This window comes from Anopheles ziemanni, chromosome 3 (assembly GCF_943734765.1).
Source record: "Anopheles ziemanni chromosome 3, idAnoZiCoDA_A2_x.2, whole genome shotgun sequence".
Classification (NCBI taxonomy): domain Eukaryota; kingdom Metazoa; phylum Arthropoda; class Insecta; order Diptera; family Culicidae; genus Anopheles; species Anopheles ziemanni.
Window position 1 is genome coordinate 96604081 of NC_080706.1, and position 21661 is coordinate 96625741.

Genomic DNA, 21661 nt, shown 5'->3' on the forward strand with positions numbered 1-21661 from the left:
AATGCGCCGAATAAACACCGTCGTACGGCTTCGTTGACTAGCGTTGGAATTTCGATAACAAGACCCGCAAGTACCCGCTGAATTTGTGAAGGTTAATTGTTACGGCGTCCAACTCCTCAAAAGAAGCAATATCCTTCCCATGGGCATCCATTCCGTACGATATATTATCGACGATCGTATCCTGCGCAAGCATCCACGATCACACACACTGTGATGCTGTGATCATCGGGGTCGTGACATTGCGCTTCCTTCTGTGTTTAGAAGAATTTGTGAAGTGCGCTTAAGGGTTTTTCGAAAAATGTTGAATAACTACACAGCTCGTTGAAATGGAAAGAGTTGCACGTGACACATTTTGTCCAGCTAGTTTAGAAAACAATTGTTCGTAAGATTTCATAGTGCACAGTGTGATTGGAGTGTAGAAAAGATTCAAATATCACTCGCAAGTGGCGTAGCAGAAAGAAGACGTGTGTTTTCAAGAAGTGCGTTCCCGTTGAGCGAAACTGGCGTTATCGAGTATCGCGTGTATTGCGTGAATGTTATCTATCTTCGTTCTACACCTCCACCCCCTTGAACGCCGTCGATCGATTCGTTGAGGAATGATGTTTCCAATGTTCCCGCATATCAGTTGTTAGTGCTGTCCGGCTGTCAACAACCTGGACGCCACGCCAAAACTATGACGAGATGGGTTCCAGCCAACAAGACAGGCCGGTCACCGCGCACCGTCCGGTACTCCGCAAGCGCCGGAAGGCCCTTCCCCACCATATCACAACAGCTTCGGTCCAGATCAGCTGTCCATCAATTGTCGATCGGCAGATCGATCGTCGAAAAGATGGTGGCCGCCCATCGACGGTAGCCAGAACGATGCCAAAACGTAACGCAGCCGTGGCCAATCTGTGGCTGCTGCTGGTTGCTCTCTTAATAATAGATGCTTATGTTTCATGGTTTTCATCCTCAACCCTTCAAGGTAAGTTGCTTCCATTTCGAACCCAATGGAACAGTGGTTTAAGTCATTTGTTTCACACATTTTCTATTCATTTCCACTAAACCATGGGGAACTTAGTCGTGCGTTTGTTGTAGTTGGAACAACCCCTGGGTTGAATACAAATCATCCTTTATCAGATAACGCGATACGGCGATAACACAGAAACTAGATAGCACACGAATCACCCCTCTTTAAGTAAAGTCCTCTCTACTTTATATGACTATGCTGTGAATGTGTAAAGCGCACTGTGTCTTAGATAACTGGAATGAGAGCTACATTTAATGAGTAATGCTTTTCAGCTACGTTCTTATTAACTTTAAATAGAAACATAGAACTCGTCGACCCATTTGTCATGTGATTAGTATCACCCTTTTACCCGTTTTCTCGTTTGCTGCCAATTTCGCGACAGTATTTTACTAATTCTTCGCACGTGATGAATGGTTGCTTGTTTGAATTTTTTTCTTCATTTTCCACTCTACACCATGCTGTTGATTGTTCGGTAAAAAAACGTCACGATGGCTGTTTCCCATCTTTCCGTGGCAGTTTCGTAGTTCTACAAGATTCGTCATTAGAAGTTAGATCACGTCCAAAACATTTGGACAGTATAATATGGAGATCGTCGATGGAATACAAAATACGCACCTTTAGCAAAACGGGGTACATACTCTAGCATAGATGCTTTGTGTTGCTGAAGGTTGTGAAGTTTTGGCGCTTGGGATTCTCTTTACTGTTTTTATGATTACAAAAAAAACCAATCTATTAACATATGATGGCTTGTACAACCTTTTTACTACTCATTGTCTTGTGGGTGTGTTACTTTCTATTTAATATGCCATCATTTGATACGTTTATTGAATTGGTTCTTTTGCGTAAGTTCTTTCGGCAGTATCATTAATGTGACAAAAAGCACATTGAAGAAATTGTTTAAGTAATTTAATATTAATTTGTTCGTTTCTTAGATTTGCAATACAATTTTAGCAGTGTGAGCTTGTGAAATGAATCTTAAACAAAGCTTTATCTTGTGAAAAGGCACCTTTTTTGTAGGATCATCTTCTAGCAAATGGATGCACCCAATAGAGAGAGAGAGATAGAGAGCAGGTTGGAAGGGATCGGTGCCATAAATTTTGTCGTAAAATTTCAGGTTTCTATTTCTCTGGTTTTCCTGGTCGCTTGACATTTTACGATTCTTTCGTCTCTCCGTCCTGCTGTTTCCTGCATTTCAGAAGAATAGATATTATGTGTCTGTTGCACAAAGTGAAGGTAAACTTATAGAATGTTCAATGAGTTATACACAAGCTTGTGTGATAAGATGTAGTTTTTTTTGTTGAACAAAAATTACTCGTGCAATTTGTGTTTCCACATGTTTCTCCGCTTTCCTTGGGATGAAGAAATTAGGAAACGCTTTCCTATACAACCACCACCACCACCAACTGAGACACGTTTTGAAAAGTGTTGTTGAAGAATGCCGTACGTCTCCCGTTGGAAGGTGATCAACCCTAGCCCAAGTCTGAATGAGACAGAGGGGGGGCGGAAAGGGCACGAAGGAAACCAGAAATACACCACGGAAGAAAATCAGATCTACGCTACTCGACCACACGCTCCACGCAAGCGCACCAGACTCTTCGGTATATTTCCCCGGACCCGTCCAGAGAAAAAGTACCCCGCGGGGTGGAAACTTCAAACTTTTCATGTTCCGTGTTGTTTCCATGAGAATTGGGAGGCTAATCCAAAGAAGCAATCACACCTTTCCTCAAGCAACCTATTCTAGAGGCAAGTAGGAAAGGAAAAGAGAAAAGGAAACTCAATGGGTAAATGCTAAGAATGGATCAATAGAGTTATCAACAGGCCAACAACAAATAAATAAAATCATTGACCTAGAATCCTTATCACTGACTCCAAACAGGATAAGCTGTTGGTGTGAAATTCCTTTTTCACTACGAAAATATTCTAGTGTTTCAAAAAAAAATTTGTGATAAAATAGACAAAGAAAAACTCACGCTAGGATCGAGTACACAAAACAGTACAAACAGCAGGTCTGGGGAGTGATCCTTTTCGGACTCAAGGATGCAAGGACTCTGCCAGGTTTCTCTAAGTCGAAGAAAGGTCAAAAAGTGCCTGAAGACGACGAAAGTTAGTGGAATGGTTGGAAATGGTTGAGAATGTAAATGGGAAGAAAAAGGGCCTTGCGGCCTGGAGCCGAAAATCCCATTCATTGCCCGCGCTGGTGTTTAGGAAAAGTGTGTGTAACTACGAACCAATTGCCATTTGTCTGGAGCTGCTGGTTTGTGTGGGTGTGTGTTGGAGCTCCCAAAGCCACCACATCTGCTCATGCGTAAGAACGCGTTTCTTCCATCACGCACTCGCGAGACTTTCCGCGAGAGAATCCGGGAACCCGGCGGCGGACGCGATCGATCTCGGGAAGCAACCAGAAAGCCAAGCATCACGCACACCACCAAGATGGCTTTTTGGGTTTATTGGTTTGTGGCCAGCACATGGCGCGAAGGAAAGGCAGAAGGAAGGATCGGCGTGGAAACGACGATACACCTTGTTGGGTGGAGAGCTGCGAAGGAAGAAAGGAAGAAGCTTCCAAGACGAAGAGGAACCAGGATGGCCAAAATAAGAAAACCTCATCCTACCGCTCGGTCCGGGCCCTCGGGCTCCGTCCCTCCGTCTTTGGCCAGGTGAAGAAAACAGGGAGAGAGAGTGAGATAGAGGGAAGCGAAGGAAAAAGCAATAAGTTGAAATCTCATAACAAGGCACTGATCGTTTTATTTATTTTCCGCACTCGCCACAGCACCGTTCCACCGGTTGTTCCGTCTCGTCCGGGGTCCGGGTGGTGCTCCCTGGTCAGCATCCCTCTCCCCACGGGGCGAAAGACGTGGTCGTGATCGAGCACCGAGACGCATCGAGTGCTAACGATCGTCTTCTGGTTTTCTCGAAATCGAAGTCACGAAGCATAACCACAGGAACGATCCTCCATCGGCTCGAACCCAATTGTCAGACGGTATCATTTTTGACTCCTTCATCTCTCTTTGCTGCTTCGTTCTTTCTGTTTTATACTTCTGCGATGCTAGCGCTAGGCATGTTTTATTTTACGAAAGAAGCCAAGAGCACAAGCATACTCGAAGTCGAAGGTCTACATGGGCAAGTTCTTGGTCGGTCAGAGGAAAGCATCGAAGGAGATCGTCTATGGAACAAGCGGGAGAAGCGAGTTCCTAGCTGTGGCAAACAGAATTTTCCTCGAATTTTGATTGATACTGGCAGATAAATGGTTGATCATTTGTCATTTTCCCTTTGGGCGAGTCGACGAACGCACGAACGAGGAAGAACGCTATCGTTGAGGTCAGGGGAATGGAAGGACAAAGGGCGGTGGTTCATAATTGGAGAGTACAACTTCTTTCGTTTGTTTCTGCGCTGGAAAGCGGAGTTCGGACGGGTTCGACCTTGAGGCCAACCGGGGAGGTCAGGTTTAACGTTTAAAGGGTTTTTCGATTCGCTCTTCAAAATTAGTTCGGTTGTTTATGTTTGAGATTTTGCAACACTTGGCGGGTTTGGGAAGACATCTGTCGAACCATTCTACTGAACATATGCATTCGTGATTATTTAATAACATTCTGACTACTATTAACCGTAAGGAGGGACAAAATCGTGTTTCTGAACCTATCCACTTATGATGAAAAACTGCCTGAACCGGCTGAAACCTCTCGTTGTATCGTGGGTTGGTCATTTCCACCCAACTTTTACGGTACACTTCCCTCCAATGTCGCATTTCTTTTGGACTTTTATTCCGCCATAAAATGGCAATGTTGCGTCGGCCAGCCAAACTGGCATGACCGGGAGTTTCACGATTGGCAAAAGCATAAAAGTGACCAAAGTGGGACGACGGGGGCTGTAAATCGTGATCATGATGATCGTCGTGATGATCGTTTAATGTTGAATTTGGCGCCATTGTGCATCCGATCCTTCTGCGCTCGTGTCGAAGTCATTTTAATGTTTCTTTCCAACGCTAGTTGTACGCGCAAATCGTCTCTCGTCAGCTGGAATACATTCTCTTTTTGTCATACAGCGTTTATTTTATCGCTTCTGCTGTTCTGCGTTTCTGGAGCGTTGCGAAGAAGTATCTGTTGAAAAGAACAAACCGAAGCTGTTGCACTGTCTTAAATTAGCGCAAGCTGAGTGTCACAAATGAGATGGTAAAAGATATGTGTTAAGTTAATTAGCGCACCGTCCGTCCAAATCTTTATTTTTGTATTCTATTGTACACCTAACCTGGACCGCACCGAGAAAAGGTATCCATAACATATCTTGAACGTTTCACAAAAATGTCAAATATTTGTCGCCGAGATTTTTTCGCACCACGCCTAAACCGAATGGCGTTTATTTATCCCATCATTGCGCAAATGTTTGGCCAAATATAAAAAGGAATAGGAGAGAGAGTGCAAAACTTTATGGCACAAGAAAAGCAAACAGTTTTGCGGCAACGAAATGTGTAGAAAAGTATTTCAGAAATCCCATTTAGGATGCAGCACTGGAGGGAACGTTGGAGGAAGATCGATCCTCATAAAAAAAAGGATGGAAAAGGGATTCAATTGGAGAGGTGTTACCTTTTCAAATCGTTTTTAAGTGCTATTTATCTTGCCAAAACAAACGAAGGAGACGTATTGGTTTCGGAAATGAATGATTTAGCTCCAGTATGGTAATTGTTTGCCTTTGATTGGAATGGTTCCAATCAAGGTTGGTTCTAAGAGAGGTGAGCTCAAAGGCCTGGTCAGGGCAGCCATATTGAAATTGAATTCTGACAATCGTTCCCTGTTTTTTTTACCAATAACAATGCGTAAAAAAGTTATCGAAAGTAGTTTAATCGATTACTCTTGCTGTTAAGTAAACTTAAGTAAGGTCGCAGTATCGCTTACGATAATACGTCAAAATTTTCCTTTATTTTTCTAAAAAATATTGGGATGAACCCACCTGGATAGTAATCATTTTGGTTCCAATCTACTTTAAAGTGTACAGCATCAATTTCAGTGGTTGCTTGATGGGAATTTAAATTTTCTTCGGTCTGGTAAAGTTCAGGGTGACGCGATTGCATCACTTTTTGTTTTCTCGCTCAAGTACCCTAGGCACTTGGTAACTGGTTGGTACGTTCTCGTATGACGATGTGTCGCGTCTTCGTTGCTGACAAAGTGGCCCACAACCGAGGATCTTCGTTCATCTTCGCGTTCAGATGTGCTCGAGTGCGAGATTGGATCCAATCAATGCAATTACGCCAGTTCCTCGCTTCCCCTTGTGTTTGTGTTTTGTCTCAGATTGCTTCTCTTTCCAACGTATTCCTCGGTTTTTTGGACCTCCTAAACACAGCGTTTTCAAGTAATTACTTGCAGAACGGGAGAAGTACGTTCACTTCCCTCGTTGCTACATCTTCTCCTCGTGGAAGACAACGATGTGCAAACGATTCAATTATAGGAATAAGTGCATCGCGCTGAGCTGCATGCGTGCGTGTGTCCGTTTGGCGTGGAACGTTCCAGTACACTTTTTCTTCCTACCATCCTCCAGTCTGTCTGTTATTCTGGTAGGTCTCGAGGCAGGATGTTGGAAAAGAATTGCTTTCTCTACCAGCGTTGGGGCATAGTTGAAACAATTGAGAGAAAAGTCCATTACAACGCTTGCAAAGTCACAATTACCATCATCTTTCCGTCATGCTACTTAACCTGTCCCATAGTTCAGAACCTATCCCTGATAAATTACAATTCCAATTTATTAACGAGCTCGAACACATCGAACTTTTTGACAGTAAAAAAGATTGGTCGACGATAGTACACAGAATGAGTGTAATTACAGTAAGAGACACGAGCGATCGCTGGGTGGGGTTGTTTCTTTTATTTTAAGAGACTAAGACTGACTTTTCGGTGGCGTGTCGTGGAGTTGACGCGAACCAAAAGAGCGAACGCATTCCTGTTAGAAAGGCGATATGCACAAATTTGCATACAATGACATTAGAGAAAGTAGCTCTCTGCGTTGGCTAGCCGCAGTTGCCGAGTGGCATGGGGTAGGAATAAAGAATTTAGTTGTGATCGATGTCGCCTACAGCTATTCTTGCAATAACCGGTTCACCTTCTACAATCCAGATCACACCAGGTCTTGAATCCAGCTCACACCAGGTAGCCTTGGTCAGAAATAGACCATGACTGAGCTTGTTTACCCATTCGATTACGATGGACGCGCCAGAGCAAATGTTAGCTTAGTATAGAATAATTTTGATTAGCGTCTTCACCTGATCGATATACATTTCCACACACACTCACACTCACATATATTGTTGTAATTCTCACCTACAACCCAGTGTGTCGAAGGCGTCAAAGTCAACAGGTTGAAGTAAAGCTGATTCTTTAAGCAAACTTCTTGTTTACTTCCCATACACCCCTTCGAGCAAATGTTGCCAAATCTGCGTGTCAATGTTGCTGTACCGAAGTTTATGATGGATGAATGCTTGTGTTTCAAGAACCATTTCTTTGGAGTGTTCATAAATGGCAAGTTCATATTCTGCTGCCCACTCCCGCATACATCTTGTCCCCGTCCCGTCCCCAGAAGTGTGCCCGGCACGATCTTGACCGCGATCATGTCGTTGTTACTTCTCGTTCTGAGTTTGGGATGCGATCATGTCGGAGAGTGGGAGAAAAACCAAACAAACATAAAAAAAAACAAAAAAAATACTTAAAAAGCCACACGTGAAACATGGAAGACGAAAAAGAGAAACACTGTAATGAGAAACATAACAAGACATGTTAAGTGATGACGATCGTACCTCGTTGCTTCGCGCTTAATATATTCCAACGCGGGAACGACGCGCGGGAAGAAGAAATGTTCGAAAAAGTGGAACCGATGATGAATCTGCGGGTCGAGCGTCGTGAACGGCCAAACCAAACACAACCCTGGCGTGCAGGTTTTGGGTTTCAGCACAAACTTTGGCACAACACCAGCAGCACAACGACACTCCTTTCGCAGGGAAAAAGGAAGAGAGCCACACGCAGTGCGCGCACACATCCTTTGTTGCGAACCACGACGAAAAACATGATCCGGTCGTGCTCATTGTGGACGCTTAAATTATGATGGTGGTCTTTGAAACAAAACAAGAAGAAAAAACCTCCGAGGTCCATAGCTGTTCCGTTCTTCTCCATCATCGTACGATACACGTTCCCCCGTTTCGATCCTGATCAACGTTCAATTTTCACTTCACTTTTCATGTGTACGATAATTTAGCATTAATATTAAATTATGAAATTCCGAACGCGATGTCTATAATATGCCATGTACCAAAAGAGAAAACCTATAATAACACAGATGCCAATGTTCAAAAGCAACGATATCTCTTTGCTGTACATTTATTTTGCGGCTTATTGTTTTATTTAATTTGTGTACCTCAAATGTGGTCATTTAAACATTTTTTCTTATTTTACAATGATGGCAATAAACAAATCAAACGCTCACAAAAAGACCTTAAAGGTGTGAGTGTATGTTTTGTTTTAATTTAAAATCATCATGACCAAACATTTGCATAAACATGAATATCGCTTGTATTCTCCGGCTCGTTTGTGCAGGTTATGCCTGATTTGTTTAACGTCCACGACGGACGACCGTAGGATGAATATTAAATATCCAATAAATTATGGCTCGTTCGTGGATGCACGGGTTGTGACTCCGAATAAAAAGGGAGTTACTCAAAAAAATAAATAAACACAAACAAATACTATTACCCAAACGCTGCACATTGCACCTACCACATGAAGATGAATCCTTGAAAAACATGTTGTACAAATTTATTCATACAATGGTGAATGTTTTGGTAGGAAGATGTTGGCAAACGGGATCCTCGGGTCCTCTTGAGTTGAACCCTTCGCCTTGCCAGTTGAATCCGAAGAGGAACCTGTTGATCCAGGTGGCCCCGAACAGCTTCCACAGATTGATCCGTTCAGGTGCTCCTCTTTACTCTTTGCCTTACCTGATCCGTTTTAGCTTCGCTTTGGTGGCGTTGGAATGGTTTGTTAGCGTAAAATGGGCAATTAAATTGGACAGCGAACGACACCATCGATCCGATAGCGCGTGGGGACAAGATAACCGAGGGGCTAATAAACTAGGATCAAGAGGAGATGAAGCGAAGAAGCAAGAATTAGTGGAAAGAGAAGAACGAACGAAAGTGGAGAAACGGGAGGCAATCGAAGCCGGAGTTAAGTATGTTGCAAACCGAAACAAAATGGAACACAAGAATGTGGAGATTACAACAACACCACACTTGCCGGGAGCAAACAGCACAAACATCGGAAGGCGAAAGGAAAGCCAAAAGGCCAAAAACCACGGCAACGCGAAACTGTGGAGAAGGCGAACTGGCGAAGAGCGTATTTCGCGATCGCAAATCGATCGATCTGCGTGGAGGATGGTCCCAACAGAGGAGGGAGATTTTTCTTTTTCTTGTCCTCACCCCCACCCCCCACATCCCGGTACGATTAATGTGATCGCCAACGAGCTTCATTCGCCCACTTTCCTGTCGACGGCAAGAAGAGAGGGTGCGCGAAGGGGAAAAGACATTCGACAGCACAAGAAACCACACAAGAAGGAGGTGAGGATGCACATACACGCACACACACGCACAGACCTACGCCAGACCGTGCAGCAGGACTTTATTTAAAAAGCCAAAGCCGGTAGGAGGTGATTGAAAGGTTGTAAAGTCTTAACGACTTTCCTTCGTCCTATGATGCGGGTTCTCGTGTGTCTTGTTTTCGCTCACTTTTTCTCAAAAAAAAACCTACGACTTTTTAATATTGGTTTGTTTTGTAATGGTGATGAAAGTTATATTGATTTGCATGATTTATAGATGGGTTCCCATCTTTCATTCAGCCTTTATTAAATCATCGTAGAACTGTCATATTTTATGGTGTTAATAAAGAGCTTAGAATTCAACCCTCGGAAATACATTCTTCTCATTCAATATAGTTTAAGATAAAACACAGAAATCACTTGTGGTTCTGTTGTTGAATGTTGATATTGGCATAAATGTGTATTCCTTTTTGTAGTTGAAGGCAAAGCACACACCTCCGTGGAGCGTGGTTCGAACGTGGGTTCGAGCTACAGTTTCCTATATATTTTGTTTTTTGTGGACGATCTTTGTACCAAGCAAATTGCCGCCATCGCCAACGCCGGTAATGTTTATGTCGCAGCTTCTGTAAACATAAAAGAGGAACAAACATGTGTGCCGAGGCTTCCGACCTCGGGTCGTTCGGGGAAGTTTAAATGCGCACCGCCGAGTAACTCCGGCGTGTTCACTTGCTTCTTCAGTGTGTTTGTGGAAGCCATGCTGTGCTCCAGTTTTGCTTCCCTTCTGCCGTGGCCTTCCCCTTCCGTGGCCAGAAGGCAAAGGAGTTGTAGTGGAGGGTAGGAGTAGGTGGGCTGGCTCCTAAGGTCCGTGTCATACATTGGGCCGCACAAAGATCAAAGGCGGAGGCGGCAGTTACAGTCCCTCTACCGCGCGGGGTTGGCGCAATTTAAAAAAGAAAATTACTCCCATTCAGTTCCGGCGTCAAGTGCGGCGTTTCGAGCTAGCGATGAATAAAACTAAAACGATTAACTGAACGCCAAATTCAGCTGCATTCTCCAAAGGAGAAGGAGGTTGCATTTTCATTCATAACTGCAGGAAGGAGGGCTAATTGTTGGAAATAGACGAAAAGTTCAGACAGTTTTCATCATACTGCCGTCACTGCTGGAATTCGCTTAAGAAAATCCCAACAACCACATCCAGAATCCTGTAAAACAATTCACCGGATAGAGAGGACACGCCGGGTCGGGAACGCGTGCGGACCACATGGGATCTAATTATCCGCCTTCGTCGTCGTTCCGGAAGCTGAGAGGATGAGAGGGAACCTACACACATGTGCATGGCATGCAGATCAAAGGGAACATATTGTAGAACATTTTTGAACATGTAATGACGAGCTAGAAACGTTGAATGGGGATTCGCTCACATCTGCTGCTGACGGAAAACACGGCTTTTCCTCAGCTCAAATATTGCTCTTTTTTTCGGGAGCATCGGGTTCAAGGAAAAGTTGACATTTTCATTGCAGTTTTTTGCTCAATTTTACTGAGCTTGTGAAATGTTACAGTGAAGCAAAATTTAACTTTATATTTTCCAATTCTTTCATTGAAAACATTCCGCATAAGGATTTTTATTCGTTTCTCATCGTAAGATTCACTCTCATCTGCTGCACATCGTACGTTGCCTTAGGGTAATTGCAGGGGTGTCCGAAGACAGCCTTTTCAATAACCCTCTTCTTCTTGTGCATACCTTTTTTCGATTAATTCTTCGACGGCATCCCTTGAAGGTACTTGCAAAGCTAGTCCTGCACTTGCAATTCTCTTCTGTGAATGAGCAACAGCTTCACGCGTACGCTTCATCACCATTTTTTTCTTCGTCCTTGCCAGATTCGCCACAGCAGAAGAGAATCTCTGAAGAGGGAAGGTGGTGAATGGTAGATTACGATTATTATTTATTGCGAAGGCCCCGATGGGAAAGGCGTGTCACATTTCACACCTCTGCCTCTGTACCCTGTGCGTCGGTGAGAATGAGTTTTCCTCGTACTACACACTCGCAGTAGGCGGAAATGGATCAAAGGAGCGAAAGATGAGTTTCTGGGTGTGCGTGTAAAGTGCATCGAAAAATTACCTTTGTTTTAGAAGAGATCTTTTGTACTCTGTAAAGTTATTTGTGATTCGTACATAAAAATTGTTCCAAAGGAAAATGATGGGGATATTTCATTTCTCTATAAAGTCCGTCACTCAGAATTTCTTTAAATAGTTCGTCCGGAATTCGTTGATGAAGGAGTTATTATCGGTTCACGTCTTCTACTGATTTTTATTTTACATAGCCAAGGACCTTATGCCTTAGTCAGTTCTTTATTTATGGTTGTACTTTAACGTTACAGATATTCGCTTTTACCTTCTCGAAAATAGAAGTTTGCTTTGGTATCCAACTATTCTGGAGTAATTGATTTATATAAAATTTTCAAAGCCGAATTCATAAACAACACTAAACCGCCTACTTTGGAGTTATATTGGCTACGCGTGGAACATCTCCAAGTCCAAGAGAATTGTCTTTACTACTTTCAGCAAATCACTTGCGTGGCGAAAACAAGATGAACCGATCCAACAGTTGGATCCGATCTCCTTTGCGCCCTTTGGAGTTTTGTTTTGTTCGCTCCGGTTTCAGGCAGTGAAGCAGTGCAAACCACCCCCGGGGGGCTTTGGCTAAAAATACCTCCGCTATATATCAATTGGATGTTCGCGTTCGCGCGGGCCGCCATCGGGTATTCAGTCATTCTGTCCGCTCGCCTAAACCCATAAACAAGTAAACCAAAACATATATAGTTCAAAAAACACTCTCCGAAGGTGGTAGCGAAACCAACAACCAGGGGGTGGTTTTTTTTTGTGTTATGGTCTATACGCCTCGCAGATGGACAACATTTGTAGTCGCTGTAGTTTGCAATTTGTTTTGCCAGTGTTTTGCCCGCCTTTTTTCTTCTCCGGATCTCTCTCTCTTCTATTGATGTGGTGCTGAAAAATGGATTGAAGGAAGGTAGGGAACATGCTCTAGCAGTAGCACTCAGCCAAGTCAATTCTGCAAGGATCTTTCAGCACGTACTTAATTACATTCCTTTCACGGAGCAGTTTATTTTAAATTGTAGATTACTTCTTACGCATGGTAAAGACTTCTTGTGTCGTTCAATTTAGCAGCTTTGTAACCCAGCAATTCTGATAATTTTTCTAGTCATATTATTCCCATATGCGCACGATGAGTTTGTCCAGTTTACAGTATGAACAAATTGGAGGACCCAGGAGGTTCTAAAGGAAGTAGGCAAACAGGCGGAGAACCACTTGACCCTTGCGTTGGTGTTGGACGGTGGAAGATTCGAGGAGAAACTCGCCGAATGGGGTACGACGGGGCGGGAGAAAACGTCCCGGATCAGGTTCAACCTTTCCCGTTTCCCTGCTTTCTGCTTGCAGTGTAATTCGAGTACGTGTCTGAAGACGGGTTCTGTTAACAGGGAGGGAGGGTCTTTAGAAGTGGAATTGGAGAAGACCGATACGCACAGTCTCCACCACATGCAGGTTGCTGTCGTCCGAGGACCGGAGACATGCGAGTCGAGAGGCGAAGGTGAAAATGGAAGGTGTTCACACCATTTTTATTCCTACTTTGCCGTGCTCATGTCTTCCCATAGGGGCATAGCGACAACATTATGGTGCATGTCTGTCTGTGGTGGCATGTGTATTGTGATTATTCCGAAGGGTTTTACATTTGGGGTAATATTTCGATGGAGTGACGGTGGTGAGGAAGACTGCTCAAGTGTGAAACATGCTTCAAGTAGCATTCGACAGTCGATGGGTTATGGTGGATGGCGTAGTTTTTGAAGCACGCGGTGCGCATATTCTGTAGCTGCGGGCGAGATGAAGTGGCAAGATGAAGGTGAAAATCCAACCACGAGGAGAAGAAACAAAACGATGATGAGAAAGAGCTGTCTCCTCTGCGTAGACCTAATTCCCTTTCACGAATCACGGCAAACTCTTTCCCAAGCGGGAGGAGTATTTTGAAGTGGATGATACTCTTAAAGAGGAACTACGACAGACCGCTAACGAAGGCAATCGACTGAAAAACGAACGTGAACGGTCGAAAGGATTCACCATACCATACCAAAAGGACATCAACTTTTCACACCATTTGCGAAGAGAACCCTGATCCACAAACGTTACCACGAACAAAAGGTCACAGATTTAGATTCAAGCAAATTATTTCTCGCTGATGGTGGAGGTTTGTCTTGGGGTCTTTGTGTTGTAGTTGCATATTCAAAATGGCATATAGGAAACATTCATTGAGTTCTCGATTTATCCAAGTCCCATTTGGTTACCAAAAACCCTCTATGCCCTTGAAAAATGAAATGAGAAAGGGTCATAGTTCATGATGCTGAATGTGCCCAACTGCGCACTACTTGAACATCGGAGACTGTTCCAATTTCGTATTAACAATTTTAAACAACCCCGACGCAAATCTCCAGACGAAACATTGCGAGTGCAGTACAAAAATAACGAAGCCTAATTACACTTCCAGGACTACGGTTCACGCCGTGGTACCAGAGCCTGAGTGTGGTTGAAGTGAGGTCCCCTCTGAGGTCTGAAGCACCTCTTTGGAGATTCGAGGGCTAATAGTTTTCCATTTCTCAGTTTTGTTTTACCTTGCTGTTGGTTTTAAGCGTGTTCCACTTTGAACGACGAACTTGCGTGCCCCTTCCTATCCCTCTTCGGCCGAGACTACCGGCGAAGGTAGTGGCTGTTGTTGGTAAACCTTTTGTGGACAAATGTGTACACACCGAACAAATCCCACACACCACCGCGGTGCACGAGCGCTGAACATTGCCATTGGTCAACCACGTGAGTGGTCATCATCATCATCAACATCATCTCGAGTGGAGTTGTCTCGAGATGCCACGACCAACACCATCACCGCGCCTCGAACCGAGTACGAGTGCTGGGGAAACATACGATTGCGTTGTGCAAACACTTCCTTTCCGCTCTCGCTGTCCACTCTTCTGGACACTGGTGTGGAAGTTCTGGATCAGGGGGAGGACGACAGCCACACCTTGTTGGAAGTGTCCTGGGGGGAAAAGCGATCAACTCCTTGGATCACTCGCTCCTGTCATATACTGCAAAAAGAGAACATGTAATCAAGAAGCGGACCCACCACCTTCATCCCTTCCTCCTCCTCCTGCACATGTGCATATGATGGCCCATCTCGCGGGGACCATTGCCAAGGGGTAGCAATTGCTGATGGTGATGGATTGCACCATATCCATCTGCCTATGTAATTAACGATAAACATCGTCAAGCTTCCATTCGAACCATAATCTTCCCGTGCGTCCAGAGGATAAGAATCATAGCTAATGAAAGAGCATCCACACAAACGCACACCCGCGGGCCCTACCGGTTCGCCAATCAGTTAGCGATCCTGTAAATTACAACAACTCCGAGGTGTATCGCATTACCCCCAAACCACCCCCACCCATCACCGGACGAGACATCCGGAGGCCCTTTGAATCTCCGGAACGGTGGCGGCGGTAGGCAAAGTTTTTCCACTTCAGTAGCGCAAAGCGACTACTGGAGGCAACTGTGCTGGTGTGCAATTAAAACTACCGCCGCACGTAAACCTTCATCAGTTGAGTCGCGGTTGACAGCTGGGGCGAACAGAGCACGGCGATATAACCACTGCAGATCGATTACCTCCGGATCCTGAGACGCCCTTTCATTGATTTATTGAACGCGTTTTTCTCCGAAGAAAAAGTGGTCCGGATATGGTGGGTAATGTTGTTGTGCCCCGGTGTGCGGCGGCAGTTCGTGGGACAACGTTGTCTGAAGTGCGGATAGCCGGACACTAGTAATTAGAGACGATTAGATGGCGGTTTAGCGAGGGATATGAATAATACCTTCTCTTTGTCGGCATCATTGATGTTGAGGTTAAGTCCTTACGAATTAGTTGACTCTCCGTGCTAATTAACCTTCTCACGCGAGAATGTAGGCAAATCCCAACACCCTTATTTGGGTGGATTAATTCTTGTTTTCTTAAAGTTCTTAACAACGGGACACTAACTATTTTCTCCGGGTATCTCTCTTTTGTTTTCTAGGAGTGACGGCAGCGTCAACAACGGCCGTTGCCGTCGATAATCAGCTAGCTCCGACGATAGCCAGTGCAATGTCACCGGCGATAGGCGGCACGGTGTCCAGCAGTAGCAGTAGTAGTAGTAGCTCCCGAACAATACTGCTGCTCTTCACAACCTACTACGATCTGCGCCTACTGAACGTTTCCGTGCACCCCGACACAAATGCGCTCACGTACACGATGGATGTCCTGCTGAAGGAATTGAACGAGGCGTCGGCGATGGACTTTTACTACGACCGGGGGCTGGTGTGCTGGACGGAGCTGGAAACGCTCGAGGTGATTCAGTGCGGGCGCACCAACGGCACGCAGACCGTGACGGGCAAGACAACTGTGATAACCGACGGGCTGGACAAGCCCGAGGGCCTAGCGATAGACTGGTACACGGACAAGCTGTACTGGACCGATGGGGACTCGAACCGGATCGAGGTGGCGCAGCTGGGAGCTGCTGGCGCTGGCGTGCCGAAACCGCAGCACCAGAAGGTGCTGATCTGGAGCGATCTAGATCAGCCGAGAGCGATAGCGCTGGTGCCCGCCCAGCGTTTCATGATTTGGACGGACTGGGGAGAAAGTCCCAAGATCGAGCGGGCCAGCATGGACGGAGATCCGGGGAGCCGAAAGGTGCTGGTGAACGACCGGATATTCTGGCCCAATGGACTTGCGGTGGATCTGGAGCGAGAGCTCGTCTACTGGGTCGATGGCAACCAGCGGTTCTTGGACGTGATGGATCTGGATGGAAGCAACCGGAGAACGCTTGTGCGCAACCTGGACTACCCCTACAGCCTGACGTTCACGGCGAACTTCCTCTTCTGGACCGATTGGAAGGAGGGCACGTTACACTACTATGACATTCAGCGCGATCGGCACCGGGAGCTACTGAGCAACACGCAGGTTCCGATCACGGTGCACGCGTGGGACGCCCGGCTGCAACCTCCTCCCGTGGACAATCCCTGTCGGCGGAACAATGGCAACTGTTCGCACCTTTGCCTGCTCGCGACCAACACGGAAGGGTACAGCTGTGCGTGCCCGACCGGCGTCAAGCTTCTCACGGCCACCCAGTGTGCGGACGGACCGCAGGATATGCTGTTCGTAGCGCAACGGTCCCAGATCAACCGCATATCGCTCGATTCATCAGACTACACGATCGTCCCGTTGCCATTCGGCAAGGTGCGGTATGCCATCGCGATCGATTACGATCCGGTAGAGAACTACGTGTACTGGTCGGACAAGGAGGAGAGTGCGATCAAACGAGCGCCCGCCAATGGTGGTCCGGCGGAAGAGGTAGTCACGGCAGAGATACAGAACCCCGACGGGTTGGCAATCGACTGGTTGGCGCGTAATCTCTACTGGACGGACACTGGCACGGACCGGATACAGGTTTGCCGACTGAACGGGTCCTTCCGGCGAGTGCTGATCTACGACAATCTGGTCGAACCGCGTGCCATTGCACTCGCTCCAACGCTGGGGTGGATGTTCTGGAGCGATTGGGGTGCGAAGGAGCCAAAGATCGAACGGGCGTCTCTGGACGGAACCGAGCGCGTGCTGATCGTGTCGCAGAACCTGATCTGGCCGAACGGTATTTCGCTGGATGTGGGCGCAAGGAAGATCTATTGGTGCGATGCGAAAGCGGACACGATCGAGGTGGTCAACATGGACGGCTCGGGCAGGAATACGATCATTTCGGACAACCTGCCGCACGTCTTCGGGTTGAGTCTGCTGGGTGACTACCTGTACTGGACCGACTGGCAGCGGCGTTCGATCGATCGAGCACACAAGCTCACCGGTGCCGATCGCATTACGGTCGGGGACAACATTGCCGAGCTGATGGGCCTCAAGGTGACCCGGTTGCACGAGGTCCAAGGGACGAATCCTTGCGCCGTAAACAACGGAGGCTGTACGCAGCTGTGCTTGAATCGTCCGCGAGATTACGTGTGCCGCTGCCAGCTGGACTACGAGTTGGGGTCGGACAATCGGACGTGTTTCGTCCCGCAAGCGTTCCTGCTATTCTCGAACCACGGCAGCATCGGGCGCATCTCGATTGACAGCCACAACCACACGGATTACGCGCCGTTCCGGAATGTGATCGATGCGCACTACCTCGACGTGGACGTGGCCGATCGGCGCATCTACTGGGTCAGCCAGAAGCAGAAGTACATTTCGCGCGCGTACATCAACGGTTCGGATGTGCAGCGCATCGTGGAGACGGGGTTGATGCAACCGGAAGGGATCGCGGTCGATTGGTTGGCGCACAACATCTACTGGACGGATGCGGACGCGCGGCGCATCGAGGTCGCACGGTTGGATGGTAGCAGCCGGCGTATCCTGATCTGGAAGGGCATCGAGGAGCCAAAGAACCTCATCCTGGAACCGCGCAAGGGGCTAATGTACTGGACCGAGTGGCCCTCGGACTCGATCCGCCGGGCGGCGATGGATGGGAGCGAACTGATGACGATCATCTCCGGTGCAAACCATGCGATCGGGTTGACGCTCGATCCGGACACGCGTCGACTCTACTGGACGCGCCAGAGTTCGCCGACGGGCATCGAAAGTGCCGACTGGGATGGGAAGCGCCGGACACGGCTTGTGATGACCGACGCCGGCGATAGCAACCGGTTCGGGCCGGTCGCGGTCACAATCTACCAGGACTGGGTGTACTGGGCCGACTGGAACACGGACGAGATCGGGCGGGCAAATAAAACCACGGGCGAAAACCGTACGATCGTGCACACGAACCTCAAGTATACGTACTCCCTGCTTGCCTTTCATCACGGCCGCCAGTCCGGCTCGAACCAGTGTCGGACGAACAATGGTGGCTGTACGCACCTCTGTCTAGCGCTGGGTCAACGCAAGATGACCTGCGCCTGCCCAACCCACTACACACTCAACCCGAACCGTGTGTCGTGCAGTCCCCCAAAACAGTACATCATATTCAGCCAGCGGAACTCCTTTGGCCGCTTCGTGCCCAACACCGCTGACTCACCGGACATACCGTTGCCGGTCACGGGCAAGAATATACGGGCGGTCGAGTACGACATACTCACCAGGCACATCTATTGGGTAAGTTCCCCGCGATTAACGATACCTTTCTCTTGCCTCTTAGCTAATTTGTTGTTCTTGACCCTTTTAGATCGATGGCCGTGGTCCAATCATCCGGCGGGCATTCGACAACGCTACCAACGCGAAGGTTTCCATCAATCCGACATCTTCCCCGTTCGACATGGCGATCGATCCGATCGGTCGGCTTCTCTTCTGGAGCTGCTCGCATACAAATACCATCAACATCACGACGTAAGAGAAGCCTTCGCGCTATGTTTCCAAGGCAACCACACGTAATGGTTACTCCCGCCTTTCCGTTTCAGTTTGGATGGCAAATTTGCCAATTTAGGGAATGTGGATATCGGGAGGACGGAAAAACCGCGCAGCTTGGCGTTGCATCCTATGAAGCGGTTACTCTTCTGGACAGACGTCGGTGCGGCGCAGTCGATCACCCGGGCGAAGCTGGACGGTTCGCAGCGTGTCGAGTTGATCGTAAAGCTCGAAGGCATTCAGGCGTTGGCTCTCGATCCGCAGCTGAATCGATTATTCTACGCTCATGGGAAGCGGATTGACACGATGGATATCAACGGACAGGATGTGTAAGTGCAGCACACTTTCTTTTTCGTCCTTTGGTTGGTGCATTCTCATGGTTTTTGCTTCCTTGGTTACAGGAGAACACTGGTGGCGGAACACATCAGCATGGTGTCTTCGATAGCGGCACTGGATGGTTTTATCTACTGGCTCGACGAACGGCCGGTGATGGAACGGATTTCCGTCGATGGCGACAACCGGCGGGTGGAGATTCACAAGAACCCGCACATGACGGACATTGTGGCCGTGTGGACACCGGACGAACGGCTGCTACGAAACCACACCTGCAACACGGGCCGGGCGGAGTGCAGCCATATTTGTATCGGAGCGCCGGACGATTTGCCGAACGAGCACGTTTGCGCCTGTCCAGCCGGTTTGATGCTGCTGGAAGATCGGCGCAAGTGTGGCGAACAACCGATCTGTGGTCCGGATCATTTTATTTGTGCCTCCCCGAGTCAGCGTGACCGGAACAACGATTGTATTCCGTCGTCGTGGCGTTGCGATGGGCAGAAAGACTGCCCGGATCGGTCCGATGAGATGGATTGTCCAACGTGCCGCGGTGACCAGTTCAAGTGCCAGTCGGGAGAGTGCATCGATAAGCATCTGGTGTGCGACGGCACGACGCAGTGTTTGGATGGGTACGATGAGGCGGTGTGCTGCAAGCATCCGGAAGATTTCCAGTGCCCGACGAGCAAGGTTTGCATTTCGTTTCACAACGTGTGCGATGGTGACGAGCACTGTGCGAAGGGCGAAGATGAAGCGCCGGAGATTTGTAGCGAGTATGGTAACCGTCGGATGGCGCCGAGCTCGAGTAAGATCACGCTTCTTATCGTGGTTGTGACGGCGGTTGCGGTGGTGTTCCTCGTCGTGTACTTACTACAAACGTGCCGAACTCGCTTCGGTACCGGCGGAGTTGGTGGACTCGAGCCGAAAGAGTGTGACCAAGCGGCAGCTCCTCTCTCTCCCGGTGCACTCAACAAGAGTGTGCGCGTGTCCCGGTTAGCCTCGGTGGCGGACGCGGTACGAATGTCGACACTGAACAGTCGAACAAGTGCTGGCAGCTACGATCGCAATCATATAACCGGAGCGAGCAGTTCCACCACGAACGGCAGCAGTCTTATCGGATACCCACTGAACCCACCTCCATCGCCAGCGACGACGGCCGGATCGACAGGGCGCTTCTGCAGTAGCTACCATCCGTATAAACACTATAAAATCATCAACCAACCGCCACCACCAACACCCTGCTCAACGGACGCGTGCGACGAAAGTGACTCCAACTACACGAGCAAAAGCAACCGCAGCCAACGGGGTCACGGATCGGGCACGGGTGGTGGTACCAGCAGCTCGGTCGGCAGCGGAAGTGGTCGACATAATGGCACCGGAGGAGTCGGCAAGTACAAGGATCGATGCTACGATCCGGAACCATACCCGCCGCCACCGACACCACGTTCGCACTACCACAGCGATATCGGTGGAATGCTACCGGAAAGCTGTCCCCCATCGCCCAGCTCACGAAGCTCGACGTACTTCTCGCCCCTACCACCGCCACCCTCACCGGTACCATCGCCTTCGAGGGGGTTTTCGTAGCAGTTAGAGAACGGTGGCGGAGACGATGAGGACGACGAAGACGAACAGGTTTTTTTAGCCGACCCCGCTTACGACCCGGTTCCACCCGGGAAGGACAATGTGCCCATCGCGAGAAGGTAGGCACAGTAGGACAGGGTAAGAAGGACAAACGTACGTCATCATCTCCGTCGCGTCGTGAATCCAATATGAAGTGAATCTACCTCCTAACGACTTCACGCCTTCGTGTGCCATTACTTTGATATCCCTGAGCGAGAGGGAAAGAAAACAAGATTCCTTCCCGACTCTACCATTATATCCTATTGTACAGAAAAAAACATACGCAAAAATGGACCTACTCTAGCCCTCCTTTTCTAATAGGATGCCAACAGAAAAAGTGCCTCGAAATCGTTGTAGCGAGAAACAGGTATCGAAGGAAGCAATGATTTACTAGATGCCTTCGATTTTCTGATTAAACTGTGTGGTTTTTAGCTTTAACAAATGAGGAAAGATTAGAACCGGAACTGGAGAATTTTCATAACCACTTCTCCCTTCATTGCATCTGTAAATAAGTGTTCCCATCATTATCCATGCAAATGTTATATTATGTCAGCCTTACAAACCGATTTCCCCGCTTCATTATTTTTCAATGTTTCTCCATTTAAATTAATTGAATCATACATGCATAATCGTGGGGGCTTTCCGAACGATCCGTTTTATGGTCGCTATGGAGTAGCCCATGG

At 47.6% G+C, this 21661-nt stretch overlaps 1 protein-coding gene across 1 annotated transcript; it reads left to right on the top strand.

Moving 5' to 3' along the window:
* The first annotated feature begins 500 nt into the window (after positions 1-500).
* On the top strand, positions 501-21080 carry LOC131286057 (low-density lipoprotein receptor-related protein 6). The gene is made up of 5 exons (XM_058314921.1): positions 501-964; positions 15694-18782; positions 18853-19013; positions 19085-19360; positions 19433-21080. Exons 1-5 carry the CDS (start codon positions 682-684, stop codon positions 20940-20942), a joined length of 5319 nt encoding a protein of 1772 aa, XP_058170904.1. The 5' UTR covers positions 501-681; the 3' UTR covers positions 20943-21080.
* Positions 21081-21661: the final 581 nt, after the last annotated feature.